The following is a 17,410-nucleotide window of genomic DNA, read 5'->3' as shown; positions in this document are numbered from 1 at the left end:
TTTAATTTAATGAATATTTACTGTTAAAAAAAAAGAATATACACTGTCAATGTAAAAACATACATCTAACCGGTTCACACCACTTAAGTTGTAAGAATTATGAGATATATATGTAGGTTGGATAGGGAGGTTCATGGTTCAATCTCTGGAGAGGGCAACCCATAAAACAAAAAAAAACTGTTCACATTTTTATTGCTTAACAACCCAATTCTTCACAATGCTAAAGTAATGAGAAAATTAAGGTCTAATTGATTTTAGAAGAATCATTTTTCTGTAAATGTAAAAATGGAATCACCTTTTAATCATAAATAAAAAAGCACTTTGCTTTCAAGTCCGAACTTGGATTTACTTGCGCCCATCTGTTCTTGCCAACCAAGAAGTGCTTTTTGCACTTTTGCTTTTTTGGATAAGTTATTGTGAAACAGTGATGCATATAATTTTTTGTCTCAGCTCTTTTTCAGCTATAGAACATTTAGTTTTCCTTCCTATATCGTAGATTAATATAGTATTCATTTGATCATTCATTAGTCCTTACCTAAGCTTACAAACTTGTCTTTTAGTTGGAATCTTGGAGAGGCCAAATAAACATATTCTAATACATTGGCCGGCTTGGCCTCATCTCAATCATGCAAGTTTGTTACAACTAACTCGAATTAAAGTTCTTTAGTGACTCACTCACTCAATTACCTCACCTCCTCATGCATTTTTTTATTTGTTAATTAATGATGTTCTTGTTGATATTAGAAAGTGTGAAGTCACATAAATTATTTCAATTTTGTTTCCCTGTTGGGAGATTTGCCTCAATTTGCATATAAAATTTAAAATTTGTGTTTGGATAGGGAGAATTAAGCTTTCTTTTCTAATATCTTTTCCTCATTTACAAAAAAATAATTCTTTTCTAATAGTTAATTTGGCATTAGATAGCAAGCCTCCCCCCCCCCATAACGGTCCATTAGCATGTTTAGATTGAATCTTCAAAACACTGTAGTTCCATAAACTACACCCCGCCCTATACCATGCAGGGAGGGAGGTTATATAGCTTGAAATATAATGGAAGAATGCTTCATCTTTTGCGGACGAAGAGAAAAAAATGTTGTTTTTTTTTTTTACATCGGAAAGATAAATTGCACCCACTAGAAATTGATCTATGAATCTCCCCTACACAACCCATATGTCTCCAGCTCCTACCACTTGAGCTATCCTACAGGGAAAAAAAAAGGTTGCTTTAGGTTTTGTTGGAAAAATTACATTTATTTATTTCAATTTAAAATTATGATTTAAATATAATTGATATTTTATTTTAACTACTATTTTATTTTCTTATATTTTAATTAATATTATATTATTTACTAATTGTTTACTTGTTGAAAATGTATCAGAAAGTGAAGTAACATGTTTTCCGATTTTTTAGCCCACATGAAGCTTGCTTCAAAGGAGTCAAGAAACAAACTCCTATTCACTTGTTGACGGTTACAAACTTGCCTGACTTCAGATTACCTATTTTATATGTGACACTTTGTCAAGTTAAAAAAAAATACGTTACAGAGCATAAACTTTTCCCCTTCATCTTTTGCATACCTAGCTTTTCTCTTTTCTACTAGTTTTGATGAAGTTTTCTTGAGAGCACAAACTTGGTCATCAGTTCGGGATCTTTCGCTGCACACAATTGGTCCGGCGGGTTGACGTATTTTGGGAGAGGAACGCATTTAAGTTCTCATTCTACCATGTGTGTAGTGGGGGCGTTTTCTCTCTAAGGACAGCGTCCAACGCGCTTCAACCCATGCTTCATCTAAACTCTTTCTCTTATTTCTTTATCATTAATTACTGTTTGATTCTGATTGTATAATATGTGGTATATTTGATTAATATATGTAATTCCCCTTGAATATATGTTTGATGTCTCTCAACATTTATTCCTTGGCAGTATATTTAATTTTTAGTTTCGAAATTTTCTAACAGGTTTTCCTCTAATTATTATTGAAACAAAAATAGAAGGAAAAAAACTACAAAGTGAGTGTGTAACTTTGACATCAAAGCGTGTTGAACGCAGTAGTTAAACGTGATTGTTTAAACTTTACATGGAGAGTTTAATTTTTAAGAAACGTATTTTTGAAAGACCTTTAATCTACACATGGTCAAAATTGCGAGAGAAATTAAGTACACCATAAAAAGTGCGTAATTTTGACACTGATAGGATGGGAGCTAGGGAGTCCAATACAAATCCCCTTAGCTGGTGAAAGGCATCGCCCACAGAAAGCCACAAGCCAAGTTTGCATGCATAGATTTTTCCAGATTCCCACGCCCAATAAAACAGTAATGAAATTGGGATTGTATATACCCCCACAAATGGGACCAGAAAAAGTATAAAGTCGTAAAGTGAATTCAATTGGAGAGACCTTAAACAGGGGAAGAAAAAAAACCTGCTAACTAAATGATTATATATATTAAGGCAAATTTGTGAAAGCGAGATGTATATATATCTTATCCAGTAAAAATGAGTAGGATTGGGGTGCTTACTTGATAATCTTGTAAAATCAGTAACAAAAGTCAAAATTCATTCAACCCATTTGAAGTATTCCCTTTCGGCGGCTAAACATAGTAAACAAACAAAGTTAGTGAACAACAACAAAGTTGTTATGTTTGTAATACCTTTCATTCAATAAGACATTTAGGTTTGGTATCATATTTTTCATGTAACTTGCACAGTTAAATTATTGTTGTTTAGATAATATCTATTCGAACAATACAAACAGATGATATATAGCATGCTCTTTGTGGAAAATGCCTAAGAATCAGGTTGACAAAGCCTAACCTTTAAGAATTCTCGTAATGAACATTGTTTTACGATGTATGGAGAAGCTCCTTCATTTAGATTACAATTAAAGAAACAATTAGGAAATTACATAAAGAGGAGGAGAATATTAAGAGATCCTAATAATTTTTTTTGAACGAGAGATCCTAATAATTACATTAATGGGAAAGAGGATTGGACGATCTCTTTGAAATTGTATTTATGTACGAATTATGAATTTAAACATCTCCCTAGCTCAGTAGTAACTAGTAGGTGATTGACTTGTTCATGGCCCCAACTTCAACCTCGGCTAAAAGTTCTCCGGGCCATTTTGCGACAACTTGGTTCGCCACAAACCCTATATTAGTCCATGTACTATTTTAGATGAAAAATAAACAAAAAGTTTTAAATAGCTGATATATCATATACCACATATATAGACTAAAGTATATGATCTGAAGTAGGGGTGTTCATAACCGAACTAATCCAAACAAAACCGACAAACCGATCCAAAAAAACCGAAATCCAATCAAACCGAAAACCGAACGGACTGAAAATTGAAAAAACCGAAATTATTTATTGGATCGGATCGGATTTCGGATTTGATTTCCAAAACCGAACCAATCCAATCCAAACCGAACATTCACAAATATGTATACTTTTAGTTATACATATATCATTCCATTTACACTTACATAGTACATATTTATTGTATATATATTGATTATATCACACATGCATCAAAGTTTACTATATACATGCATCAAAGTAAACAATTATAATCATAATTTTAAAATATGTTGACTATGTTATAATTTATGAATGTTATATTAATGTTATAAATTATGTATCATTGTATTTATCATATATTATATATTTTTAAATTTTATACAACACAATTTCAAAGTATAAAAAAGTGAAACAAAAATCGAACAATCCAATCCAATCCAAACCGCTATAGATTGGATCGGATTGGTTCGGATTTGAATTTAGTAAAAAATCCATTGGATGACAAAATTATAAAACCGATGAGATCGGATCGGATGATTTTTCTCCTCAAAACCGATCCAATCCAATCCGCGAACACCCCTAATCTGAAGCTACTATATAGTGTACCAAAAGAAAGCTACTATATGGTTTTCAAAATAAAATAAAATAAACTGTTATGAAATATATGGATGCCCATCAGGTTAAGAGTCTATGAGCCAGACTTATATGTATACTTGTTCAACACTCTAAACCTAATAATATAAATACAAGGGAGTCTGCACCTAACAGAGCATCTCCATCACACTATTTCTCTATCTCTTGTTCCTCTCTTCTCCTACCTTATTCACTTGCTTACTCTTTATTCATAACACGTTATCAGCACGATAGTCTCTCCATAATTCATAAGTGAAAGAGTAAGTGCCACTTCCAGAGTAAGTACCACATCCATGTGAAATGTTATAATTTTAAATTTTTTATGGTAAGGTTTTTAATGAGACAATGTACAAAGACGAACTATAGAGTGATGTACTCTTTTTCCTTCACTAGGTTTTTATCCCACACTGAGTTTTTCCTAGTAAGGTTTTAATGAGACACATTCTTAAGGGATGATCATCCAAGGGGGAGTGTTATGAAATATATGGATGTCCATCAGGGTTAAGAGTCCATGGGCCAGACTCACATGTATACTTGTTCAACACTCCAAACCTAATAATATAAATATAAGGGAGTCTGCACCTAGCAGAGCATCTCCATCACACTATTTCTCTATCTCTTGTTCCTCTCTTCTCCTACCTTATTCACTTGCTTACTCTTTATTCATAACAAAAACTACTACATGGAGTAGTTGTTGAAAGTTGCATAAAACGTCAAAATGGGGAAATTTGTATACTCCATAAAAGTTCAACCAAAAATGATGAAATAAATTGTATAGGGGAAACAACATGGCTAGCTCAAGTGGTAAGAGTTAGGGGATATAAGAGTTGGGTGGGGTGAAGGGTCCAGTGTTCAGAGCCTGAGGGAGACTAATTTACTAACATTACTAACAACTAACTGTACCCATGTCGTTGAGAAGGCTTGTTTCTCAACATTTCTTATATATATAAATCTATCTATTTAACTTTAAAAAAACAACAACTAACATTTGCATATTAAAAACAACCAAATTATTTATGCCCATAAAAAATTAACCACTTCCATTAATTTATTTTGCAGTTTTGCCCATAAAGTATATTTCGCCATAAATTTTCACTTTAATTATTTGATTTTCCAATACTCTGCAAAAGTAACTATAGTAAATGATCAGCAAGTCACGTATTCTTCCAGAGATGTTTATCTACTCCTTTGTTTCAGAATAAGTATTCACTTAGAGTTTTAGAGCATCTCCAATGCAAGGTTCTTAGTTTTTACCATTGGAGGGAGTTGACGTGGAGTTCTTAGTTCTTAAAAATAAGAACTAATTCTTATATAAGGAGTGTTTTGAGTTCTTAGCATAAAAAATTATTATTTTTCTCTCATTCATCAACTGATTTAATTTAAGTATTAAATTAGTATTGTGGTATTGTGTGACCAGATGAATATTATAATGGTTGGAACAAAATATGCAAAGTATTAAAATTACATGAAAATAAAAAATATTACTAATATAATGGTATTGTGCAATGAATAGTGCTAAGAACTAAGAACTAAGAACTCCTGATTAAAGTAAAATCTGCAAAGAGTTGCTTAAGCACATGTGGCAGTACGGGCCCACATGAATAGTGCTAAGAACTAAAAACTAAAAACCTAGCATTGGAGATGCTCTTAGAGAAGATGCACACATATTAAGAATAGTAATAAATATTGTTAACTTTTAAAATTATATTATTTGTTTTCATAGTTTACCCTTAAGTTGTATTTCTATCTCTCCTCATTTATTGTTCTCATAGGGGTATTATATGGAAAAACATCAATTAATGCAACTTTGGAATTCTTAGTGGACAATTATTATGAAACAAATATTTTTGCTCAAAGTGGACACTTATATTGAAACGAAGGGAGTTTTTTGAGGGACAATTAAGATACTATTTTTGTTCTAGAGGGACCGAAACCAAAGAACCATGATTTTAGAGGACCTAAGACATGATAAAAAATGAGTTTTAAGTCCCTCTAAAATCATGGTTTTTTGGTTTAGGTCCCTCTAAAATCATAGATCCTTAGTTTAAGTTCGTCTAAAATATGTCATGTCAGCGTCCGTTAGGTAAATGTCACAGTAGGGGCTTGTCCCTCCATATTATTTTCAAAATAAGGGCGTGTACCAAAAAAATAAATTTTGAGGGACCTAAACCAAAAGACCCTAATTTTAGAGGGACTAAAAACATATTTAAGCCTTAATTTTACTTTTACTTTACTTATCAGTTTTATAATAATCATTTCTAAGAGTTACGTTTTTTAGTATCAAAGTTTCTTTAAAACTTGCGTTGTTATTGTTTTATTTTAAATTTAATTGATTAGTTGTTATTGTTATTATTTTTTTTTATATAAAATTGTAACTTTTCATGTAGATCTGATACTTACTCACTTGATGGGTATTGATAGTTTCTTGAGATGAGAACTATCAAGGTTGATATACTTACATGTCTTTCATGTAGATCTGATACTTACTCACTTGATAGATATTGGCAGTTTCTTGAGATGAGAAGGTTGCTGTTCTTACATGCGCTTGAACTTACTCGCTTGAAAAAGAAGTGGAGGAACTTAGGAATTGTGGAGAACTTACTCACTTCAAAGAGAAGTGGAAGAACTTAGGGATTATTGAGAGACTATCGTGTTGATAACGTGTTATGAATAAAGAGTAAGCAAGTGAATGAGGTATGAGAAGAGAGGAACAAGAGATAGAGAAATAGTGTGATGAGGATGCTCTGCTAGGTGCAGACTCCCTTGTATTTATACTATTAGGTTTAGAGTGTTGAACAAGTATACATGTGGGCCTGGTCCATGGACTCCTAACTCTGATGGGCATCCAAATATTCATAACACTCCCCCTTGAATGACCATCCCTTAAGAATGTGCCTCATTAAAACCTTACTAGGAAAAACCCAGTGTGGGATAAAAAGCTAGTGAAGGAAAAAGAGTACATCATTCTATAGTTCGTCTTTGTACATTGCCTCATTAAAAACCCTACCATGAAAAACCCAATGGGAAAAAACATGGTTAAGGAAAAAAGAGTACAATGCATTTTAATTGAAATCTTTAAGCCGACGAACTCCCACATTCTGCACAAGCTTTTCAAATGTGGTAGTTGGAAGAGTCTTCGTAAATAAGTCTGCCAAATTATCACTTGAACGAATTTGTTGGATGTCTATGTCACCATTATTTTGTAGATCATGAGTGAAGAAAAGCTCCGGTGATATGTGCTTTGTCCATCTCCCATGATGTATCCTTCTTTTGATTGAGTAGTGCATGTAGTATTATCTTCATATATAGTTGTTGGCGGCATCTTTCAAGATGACAAATCACCAATATCAAGTACGCATTGAATCACGAATCTCAGCCAAACGTATTCTCGTCTTGCCTCATGTAATGCTAATATTCTTGCAAGGTTAGCTGAGGTTGCTATCATAGTTTCTTTCACAGATCTCCATGAAATAGTTGTTCCTCCACATGTAAACAAGTAACCTGTTTGAGATATTTAGACAAATATCCAGCATCTGCATAACCAATTAGATTAAGCTTGGACATAAAGGGAAAAAATAAACTCATATCTAATGTGCCTTTAAGATAACGAAACACTTGTTTTCCATTCCAATGTCTTTGTGTAGGTGAAGAACTATATCTTGCTAATAAGTTAATAGCAAATGATATATCAAGTCGAGTATGACTAGCAAGATACAATAATGCTTTGATAGCACTAAAATATGGTACTTCAGGATCAAGTAATTCTTCATTCTTTTCTCAAGGTCTAAAAGGATCTTTATTTACACAGTGGACATGATTTGTCCATATATAATCCTTTTAGTACCTTTGCAATATAAGTCTTTTGGTACATAAATACCTCATCCTTTAGATACTCAATTGATAAGGCTAGACAAAAGTTTCATTCTCAACTCTTTTATCTCAAATTCTTTCTTTAGCAAATCTACAGCTTTTGTGAGCACTTCTAGAGTCTCAATAAACATTAATTATGACATAAACAATCTCATATCTCATCATAAATATGCATGAGTTTGTTGGGTCATTTTGTGACCGTCCTTAAGAAAATAATCATCTAGATTGCCTCAATCTAGTAATTTGTTCATTGTTGAGAACATGAATTGTGTGCTTTAGACATCTTACAATCTTGAAGGAGTTTTATAGAGATATAAATCTCAAGTGAGCCATACCAATATGTTGTAACTCCAAGTATCCACCACGATTGTCACATGTGTCTTAAATATGACAACATTATTTCATTTTACTACAAAGACTCTTTAAGTCTTATCGTCTTTATACTTTTAGGGTATAGACATGAGGTCCAAAGACCCTTAAATTCAGCAAATGAATTGCTTCTATTTATGGCCAATCATACCCATTCATTTTCGGGTTCAAGATTCTCGCACATATTTCTAATATTGAGCGCTACTTCATCATGTCGACAATTCTTCATATTCTTGGTTCCTTGTTTTAACTTGTAGAGACATAATCATATGAGACCTCTTAAATAAATAATTACAGGTACCTGAACCTCTTTAGGAGGAATAAACATTTTTGTAGTCTCTACACTTTTCAAGATAGTTTGCCTCCTTAACAAGACCATCATCCTTCTCTAGGATATATATTTTTTGAACCAAGTTTTAGGCATGCCTTAACCTAATAATGACAAATTTTCCAACTGGGATATCAAGTTAGAGAAGGGTATTTGCAGCACATAAGGAATTTAATAATTCCTTTTAGGTCAGAGAATGCATCTTTTGAACTTCTGGTTCATAGTGCGAGTGTACATATGCATTCTTCACAAATTTTCAGAGCTGCTTAATTTCCTCTCCCCCTAATGCTGAGAAACAACAAGTAAGATATGAAATATCTATCGGTAATGGTTCAAATTGATTTCATAATCTCAGCTTTCCTTGTGGTCCCACCTTAGTGCGTTGTGGTGGAGCAATTGAAAAATATATAACGCACATTAAAAATTCTTAGATGGGAGATATTAGGTTCCTGACCATGAACCAATTACAATGGGGAGAATTCTAATGAATTGTCGGCTTGATGCGTGTCAATGCTGCTAATTGCAATATCACATGTCCATAAATAAGGATATTTGTTCTCATATGTAATTGTCTAGCTATAAATATGAGGCATTTAATTAAACAAATCAGCTAGATAATTTGAATACGAACATGTGCAACTAGATATTCAAAATCATGTCATTTACCAACTTGATCAAGGTTGGAATTTTCACTCTGTCAATATTGAGAGTTGATGACATATATTTGGTCATTTAGTCGATGCATCGATAAATTTATGAAATACTTAAATGACCCATAAAAGAGTGAATACGTGCACATGTATCGCATCTAATATACTCAAGAGTATGCGGGATTCAAACCCATATATTTTACCAATTATTAATTGATAATGAGAACAAAATATAAGAATTCATTATATTGAAGAATCTTTAGGTTCTTCGATGGGTACTCATATGAATTCATATACTTTCGCATCATAAGACTCGGGATGGTCTAACTGGTCATGCATGTCAATCACATTCAATTTGTTCCATATATAGAACTTTATCATTCAAAATAATACTTCAATGTTTGAAGTAAAATTTTCTGGCATTTTAAATCCTTCAAGGATTTTGATATTTTCAACCCATAGTTTATCGTTACATCAATTAGATGTAAATAAAGTCCTTCAAGACTTTCAAATTAATAAGGAATATGTGTACATGAAAATTGTGTCACAAGCAACATCTCATAATTTCCTTTAACTCATATCCATCGAATGGAAAACGCAATAGGTTTGACATATTTACATGTCTGGATTACTACCGATCCAAGCAATATCTAACAACAGTTTTTATATTTTTATATTGCTCCTTATCTTTCTATACTTTGATACCAATTTAGGGGAAGATAAAGGGAGCAGAAAGCATGAGATCATGCACCAATGTGAGACTCTAACTCACACTTCAATTCTCAACATTCTCCCCCTAAGTGTGAGTCACAATCATATTATTATGCTCCCCTTCAACAAACCATTAGCAATTGCACTGCAATTCGCTTCATCACCGTGTCAATAGGACATGTTGTCTGACCACCACATTGTGTCAAGAAGACTTTCGATATGAGGAGTCATTATCATGGTCACATCAACCATGAATTCAAATACCATTTTTAGGATTGCAACCGCATCTGGGGTTGTTTCTTCAATAGAAAATATAAGATTATTGATCAATAGATCTTTTCAAGAGTGTCAATGATCAATTTTAAGATATTGCTTTGAAATTTCATAGGCTTCTTCTAGTGAGCCACCACAAAAGTTTCATTTCATGAAACAATACCATATATGCCATTGGATGTTCTTCAGGGACATTTAACCATGCGTTGATCTAAATGATCACAACTTTTGTCATGTTTGTTGAAATATTCACTTCAAGGAATATCTCAATCCTTCCTTAATATAGCTACTTTTGTAGCTTACATGATAGACACATGTCTTTCAATCAACTTGATCATTTATAATGATAACGATATAATTCTTCATGAACTATAATGTATGACAAAAGACTATAGGGTCTTCTTCTTTTGTTTATTTCAAATGGCTAAGTTTGTTTAAATATTCATTTATGATAAAAGAAGGAACTCCAGTGATATCTAGAACCATGAATTCAAGCTTTGCTAGGTTGGACTTTTTTTTAACTATGAATAACAAGAAGAAAAAGGAAATTATTATAATGAAAAAAAATATATATTCAGCATATATTGGAATAAAAAAATCTATCTTTTAATAACTGAAATTGATTTGTTATTGGTTAGGCACATATATTCCGAAACTGTTTTTTATGATAATGATGAAATATATATTCAATTTGTTACTTGGTATCACAATCTAATCATCATGGAAACAATATTTTCAAAGATTGTTACGAAATTGGTTTTTAAATCAATATCCAATTTGCTTCAAATAAATAGCACAATTTTAGAAAAAATTGATTTGCACCACACATATAAAACAACCACACGGTAACCTTTAGAATAATATATATATGATTGCTTTTTCATTTATTTAATTTGGAAAATAGATAATAAGGTTAATCAATAGGGTGATTGATTTAGGAAAAGAGCATAAGATAAATAATTATCATGGCTTATGACCAATCATCGTAAAAGTGATTTTCTACATAGGCTTATAATGATTTCATTCCAGTACTTCAGGACTGTATGGTTATGAATCTTCCTGATTCATGCATAAATAATTCAATTACAGTACAGAGTAAGCCATGAATCTTCCTCATTTATAAATAATTCAATTACAGTGCTTCTGGACTGTAAGGCTATGAATCTTCCTGATTCATGCAAAATAATTCAATTACAGTGCTTCTGGACTGTAAGGCTATGAATCTTCCTGATTCATGCAAAATAATTCAATTACAGTGCTTCTGGACTGTAAGGCTATGAATCTTCCTGATTCATGCAAAATAATACAGTGCTTCTGGACTGTAAGGCTATGAATCTTCAGGATTCATGCTTATTCTTTTGACTCATAGATAAATGATTCGAAGAAGAAGGAGAAGAAAAAAGAAGAAGAAAAATTGTAAAATTATAACCTTCCACATGGATGTGGTACTTACTCTGGAAGTGGTACTTACTCTTTCACTTAGGAATTGAGAATTTTATGGAGAGACTATCGTGCTGATAACGTGTTATGAATAAAGAGTAAGCAAGTGAATGAGGTAGGAGAAGAGAGGAACAAGAGATAGAGAAATAGTGTGATGAGGATGCTCTGCTAGGTGCAGACTCCCTTGTATTTATACTATTAGGTTTAGAGTGTTGAACAAGTATACATGTGGGCCTGGCCCATGGACTTCTAACTCTGATGGGCATCAAAATATTCATAACAGTTTCTATATTCTAATATATATATATAATGATTTTTCTTCCATTTGGATGATATACATAATATAAAAAGAGGGCGGCAATGTGCTCGTGAAGGAAAGAGAGGTTAAGACCATTTTGAGATACCTAATGGTTTTTATAGTGGAATTCAAGGTTTCAATGGACTTTGAAAGTTGTGAGTCCAAAGTTGTCAAAGTCCTCTCCAATTTCGAAGGTATTTAATCTCATAATTCTATCTCATGTCTTATTAAAATTTCTTGGGAAATACTATATTCATTTATCTTGATAAATATTATCTATTCAATCTATCTATATAATATACTAAAGAAAGGTTTTTTTTAGAAGGTTTTGCCACGTGTCGCCCCCACAACATCCCAATAAAAATTAAATAAATTTTGTTTTTCAATATTAAATCTGCATTAAAAAACAAATAAAGATTTTGTTCAATATTAAATGTGCATTAAAAAAATAAATAAAGATTAAAAAAATAAAGATTTCAAAACAAATCAAAATCTGCATTAAAAAAACAAATAAAGATTAAAAACTGTTTTAAAAAAAACCATCCATATAAGATAAAGATTTTTAAAACAAATCAAAATGTGCATTGAAAAAAAAAATAAAGAATAAAAACTGTTGTCGAGGTGAAGATTAGAAACTGTTTAAAAAAAAAAAAACGTATAAAATAAGGATTTCTAAAACAAAACTATCCGTATACATCATGCACCTTTTTTTTTCCAAATCATGCATACACTCATACGTAGATTGTAGAATTTTTTGAAATAATCTATTTTTTAATGAAATCATGCACTTTTCTTTTTTTCCAAAAACTATTCGTATACATATTTGAATACATATTTTAAATTAAAAACAAAACCCATTACCCACCTAAAACAAACCAAATGAAAGATTTTGATTTGTTTTTGTAATATTTTGATTTTGATTTGTTTGTCTACCCAGGGGCTATTTATACTACGTTTATGAGACTAAATATCATATTTTTCATCACATTGCCCACGCATCTTTGGTTAGTTGGATTTTTTTTCATTCATCTGGTATGTAAATACTAAATATGATGCCTGGTACGCTCTAAAAGTTAATTTTTTTCCTCTCATTATATATGTTTTTTTAATGTATATCTTACATAGAGTTCTTTTGCTTTTCTAAGCACTTCGTAAATTATTTGTTGTCTTATGTATCTTATATGAATATGGATATGTATTTTTTTATGGTTCCAACTTATTGTAGTTTTTTCTGTAATTTATCAGGGGTGGTGATTGATGATAGAGAAGAGAATATTGGAATGAAGTGCATGGCTTATGCTTTTCAATGTTGCGGTATAGAATATTGGCATTGTGCTGATGACCCTTGGTTGCCTCCATGTCAAGGTACAATGGAAACATTCAATAACCTATAGTTCTTGATCATAACTTTCACTAGAAACAAATTTTGTGCTTTTTTTTTGCTATTAGATTTGCATGCAATTTTTGTTGTTCATTTGTGTTCAATTCTTTTATATAGAATTGAAATATTCTATGAAGGTTGTCAAAACATGCATGGTCGTGCACACACAACAAAACTTTAAGGACTATAAAAGGAAGATTATGCATCACTGGCAGTTGCACGGAGAAACAAAACTTTAAGCATCATAGAGCTAGCTTTCTTGGTAGGTGATTGCTTGTTTGTTTGGTGCGGTTCTTGTGATGGGTGGGTGGTTCTTTGGGGTTTTGAGGGATAAGAGGTTGTTGCTGTTTTGAGCTTTTAGGAGTTTTGTTTTGGCGGGTATTTTGTTGTATAGGGAGCTTGGGCTTTTGTTGTGGGTGGTGTATAGTGATTTTTTGGTGAGGGCGAGCAATCATACTCTTTCTTGAGATGGTTGCTCTTTTGTTGCTCGTTTCTATATTATCAAGTTATCTTTTGCTTTCGAAAAAAAAAATATGTTTTAAACATTACAAAGCTTGTGATGTCCATGTTGCAGGTCATGGGATGATTGCGAGAAAGGTGTATGGTTTGTGTTTGTGGCCTCTCATTTTTTAAATATTTTTCACTTCATACCATGTGTTCTATAGTTGATAGAAGGTTTTGTTTCTTTTTTCTGCATTGTCCTGCATTCATATGAATCTAAAATGTGACATGTGTGTTTTTGGTTTATTGATCACATTCTTTCTTTTTGTCTAGCGTTAGTGCACTTTGTGATTCAGATTTTTGAAGATAATGCAGAGCCTTAAAATTTTACAGTTTTAAAGATACATGTTTCATGCATGATAAGTATATGCATAGGAAGGACATTCACTTCACCTCTTTATGGCAAGATGGTGACAAGAACAATGTTCCAAACTGCATGACTCCTTATGTGTCTAACTTTCCAAGGGGAGCATATGTGAAATAATGACATCTTGATTTTGAATCGGGTAAATAGCCAAGTTCGTCCCTGAAAGTGTCCACCGCCTTCAACTTAGTCCCTAAACTTCAAAAATGACGCTCGTGGTCCCTGGAAGTGACAAATCTCCCTCATTGGTGGTCCTTCGTTAAAAAAAACTCACGTCCGTTAACGGACGTGTGACATGGATTTTCTTTTTTTTTTTAAATCATAGCTGATGTGGAATGTTAACGTTGTGGATGTTTGTGTAGGTTTCAATTTAGTCCTTCCAGCCCTTTATATGATGATGAACCCTAAAATCTCAAATTCCCCTAATTCGCATAACCCTAACCTTCCAAGCTTCCTTCGTCATTTCATCTGAATTCTCCTTCCCTCTCTGTCGCAATTGAACACACAATGAGTGGGAGCTCCAAGTCGCGGATTCAACCGAACAATTGCAGAAATTACAGTGCTTCTTCAAGCTCTCGTGTGCATGCTGTTGTTCCTCACTGCAAATGTGGTCAAGAGGCTGTGGTTAGGGTCTCGAGGACTGATTTGAACCCAGGAAAAGCTTTCTATAGTTGCTATTTACCTAAGGTTAGTAACTCTTGTTTCCAAAGTTTGTTCTTGAATATGGACCTGGAAGCCTCATTTTGTAACTTTGTTGTGTTTGTTTGCAGGGTCATGTGTCCAATTGTAATTTTTTTCGTTGGGTTGAAGAAGAAGGTGAAGTGGTTTCAAATGGGCAGAACCCTAACAACAATGATGAAGAAGTGAGGCTGTTGAAGGAAATTTTGTTGCAGAATCAGACCTTCTTGCAGGAGGTAGTGATGATGAAGGAGATTATGCAGAAGAAGAATGAGTTTTTGGTTGAAGAGATTAGGATCATGAAGGGAATTATGCTGAAGAACAATGACACTCATATGCAACAAATTCACTTCATGAAATCATGTGTGATATTCATGGGATTTGCTGTGTTTTTTTTTGTGTTTTTGAAACTGTTTGTGTAGAATGAGTGAACCTAGGGGAGAGGGGGGAGGGAAGCAGTTTGTAATCATGTATTGTTTTTCTGTATTAGTCTATTGAACTCTATCAATGAATTTAAATTTCTATCACAGTATACCAATGAATTTTAATTTCTCAACATACATAAACAACCTGCTTATAACAGAAATTTTGCAACATACATAAAGAACCTGCTCAACATACATAAACAACCTACTTATAACAGAAATTTTGCAATATACATAAACAACCTGCTCAACATACATAAACAACTTGTTTATAACATAACAAGACAACTTGTTTATAACATAAACAAAAGGGCTACTAGGCCTTTCATGCAAGATAACTTAACTGGCCACATAACCATAATAAGTAGCTAACAAGTTTCAGACAGGATCCCAGGAAATAACAACTTTCCACCATCATACTAAGGATGGGGATACCAAAGAGCATTATCAAAGTTAAACCACACGTTTGAGACATGATTAAAAAAAGTACAACTTTCCACCATCATATAAGGATGGGGATATCAAAAAGTAATATATTAATGAAACCTAAGCATCTTCATTAAGGCCTCCATGGAACTGAAGGAGTTTGCATGAATGTCATAGGGCCTCCATTGAGCTGTTGATTAACTGGAACTGGACCTGGTGGAGGTGAACTCCTCCTACCTTGGAAATTTGGCTGGACTTGGGGAGGAGTTGGGTTTGATTGGCGTGGAGGCCTAAACATTGGAGCTCTAATAGGGGGTGGTCTATACCCTCCTGTGGGAGCTCTTATGGCAGTTGTTGAAGGCCTATGCACAATTCCAGTGGGAGCATTGGGCCAGATAACATATCCAATAGGGGCAGGTCCACGGGCTGGGGCATGAGCTGATGCAGGCCTATGGGGTATTGGAGTGGGTTGGCTTTGTAGAGGTGGAGCTTCAGGAGTTGGCTGGCTTATGACTTCAGGATTTGCACCTCTCCCACCTCTTCCACCTCTTCTTCCTGTACCACCTCTTCTTCCTGTACCACCTCTTGTGCCCCTACTTGAACTCCTTCTTGCTCTGCCACCTCTAGCTGCTGGAGTGGGCATTGGATCAGCTGGAGCATTTGAAGTTCCCTACAACAAGAAATTAAATAGAATTAATAATTTCATTATAGTACAAGGAAGAAGTAAAATTTTGAGAATAATTTACCTCAGGTGCTGGATGTCTTGGCTGGGAGACATCAATCTCATTAGGTGCACTTTGAGACAAATCAATTTCAGTTTGCAGCCCTGGCTGTGCATCAACATTTTCAGTTTGCCCACCATTCTCAGTTTGTTCACCATTCTCTGTCTCCTCAGGTGGTGGTGGAACCCAATTCCTGGGCATACGTGACACACCTTGGCGGTGGCAGCCCCTTGAGTTGTGACCTGTCAGACCACACCTTGTGCATGTAATGTCTGGATAAATTCTTCTCAGCCTTGTCCTTGATCCTCCAGCCACTTGCTGCTCAGTTGCATCTCTTCTCCTCTTCCTCTTTGATCTTCCAGCTTTCCTCTTTGGCACCTTAGGTGGAAGTGGCTTAACATAATCAGTTGGCTCCCAGTATTGTTGGCTTCTAGTGGGGTGCACATAGAACTCATAAGTGCTTCTGTATGCCCCCATAGTCAGCCAAGCATGGCAATAATTTTCTGGAGGCTCATTCTTGTGTGCACATGCAGCAACCACATGCTTACATGGCATCCCAGTTAATTGCCAAAACCTACAGTGGCAGGTCCCATTTGAGAGATGCACACCAACTGTTCCTTCCCAGCTTTGCAGTTGATACTCATAACCATCACCATCTCCACACCATACTGGTGTCCATCCATTACTCTCTTTTTTCTGGTGCTCAAGTCTACTCTGCTGCAGTGGTGGAAGCATGCCTTGGTGCCCCCTCAGCTTCATCTTGTTATTTGCCACTGTCCTCATAATGTAACACCTAACTTCTTCCAGCAAAGTCAGAATTGGCTTCCCCCTATACTTGAGGATTTTTGCATTAAAGGCCTCACATGCATTGTTGCAAATATTGTCAACCTTGAGATGGTCTCTGAAGTAAGCCTTAGTCCATGCTTCTTTAGGCCACTTGTTCAGATAGTTCCAAGCTTGGACATTTTTATCTTTCAACTTGTCCATCTTAGCATTGAACTCAGGGATTGTTCTTGCTCTAGCACACTCCCACACCACAT

General features: G+C 34.0%; 1 protein-coding gene across 1 annotated transcript; it reads left to right on the top strand.

The window, feature by feature from the left end:
* The first annotated feature begins 14,626 nt into the window (after positions 1-14,626).
* LOC130743747 (uncharacterized protein At4g04775-like) lies at positions 14,627-15,219 on the top strand. The gene is made up of 2 exons (XM_057595975.1): positions 14,627-14,806; positions 14,890-15,219. Exons 1-2 carry the CDS (start codon positions 14,627-14,629, stop codon positions 15,217-15,219), a joined length of 510 nt encoding a protein of 169 aa, XP_057451958.1.
* The last annotated feature ends 2,191 nt before the right edge of the window (positions 15,220-17,410 follow it).

The sequence above is a fragment of the Lotus japonicus genome, chromosome 3 (assembly GCF_012489685.1).
Source record: "Lotus japonicus ecotype B-129 chromosome 3, LjGifu_v1.2".
NCBI lineage: Eukaryota > Viridiplantae > Streptophyta > Magnoliopsida > Fabales > Fabaceae > Lotus > Lotus japonicus.
Note: the sequence above shows the minus strand (reverse complement) of the source record. Positions and strands in the feature narration are given on the sequence as shown.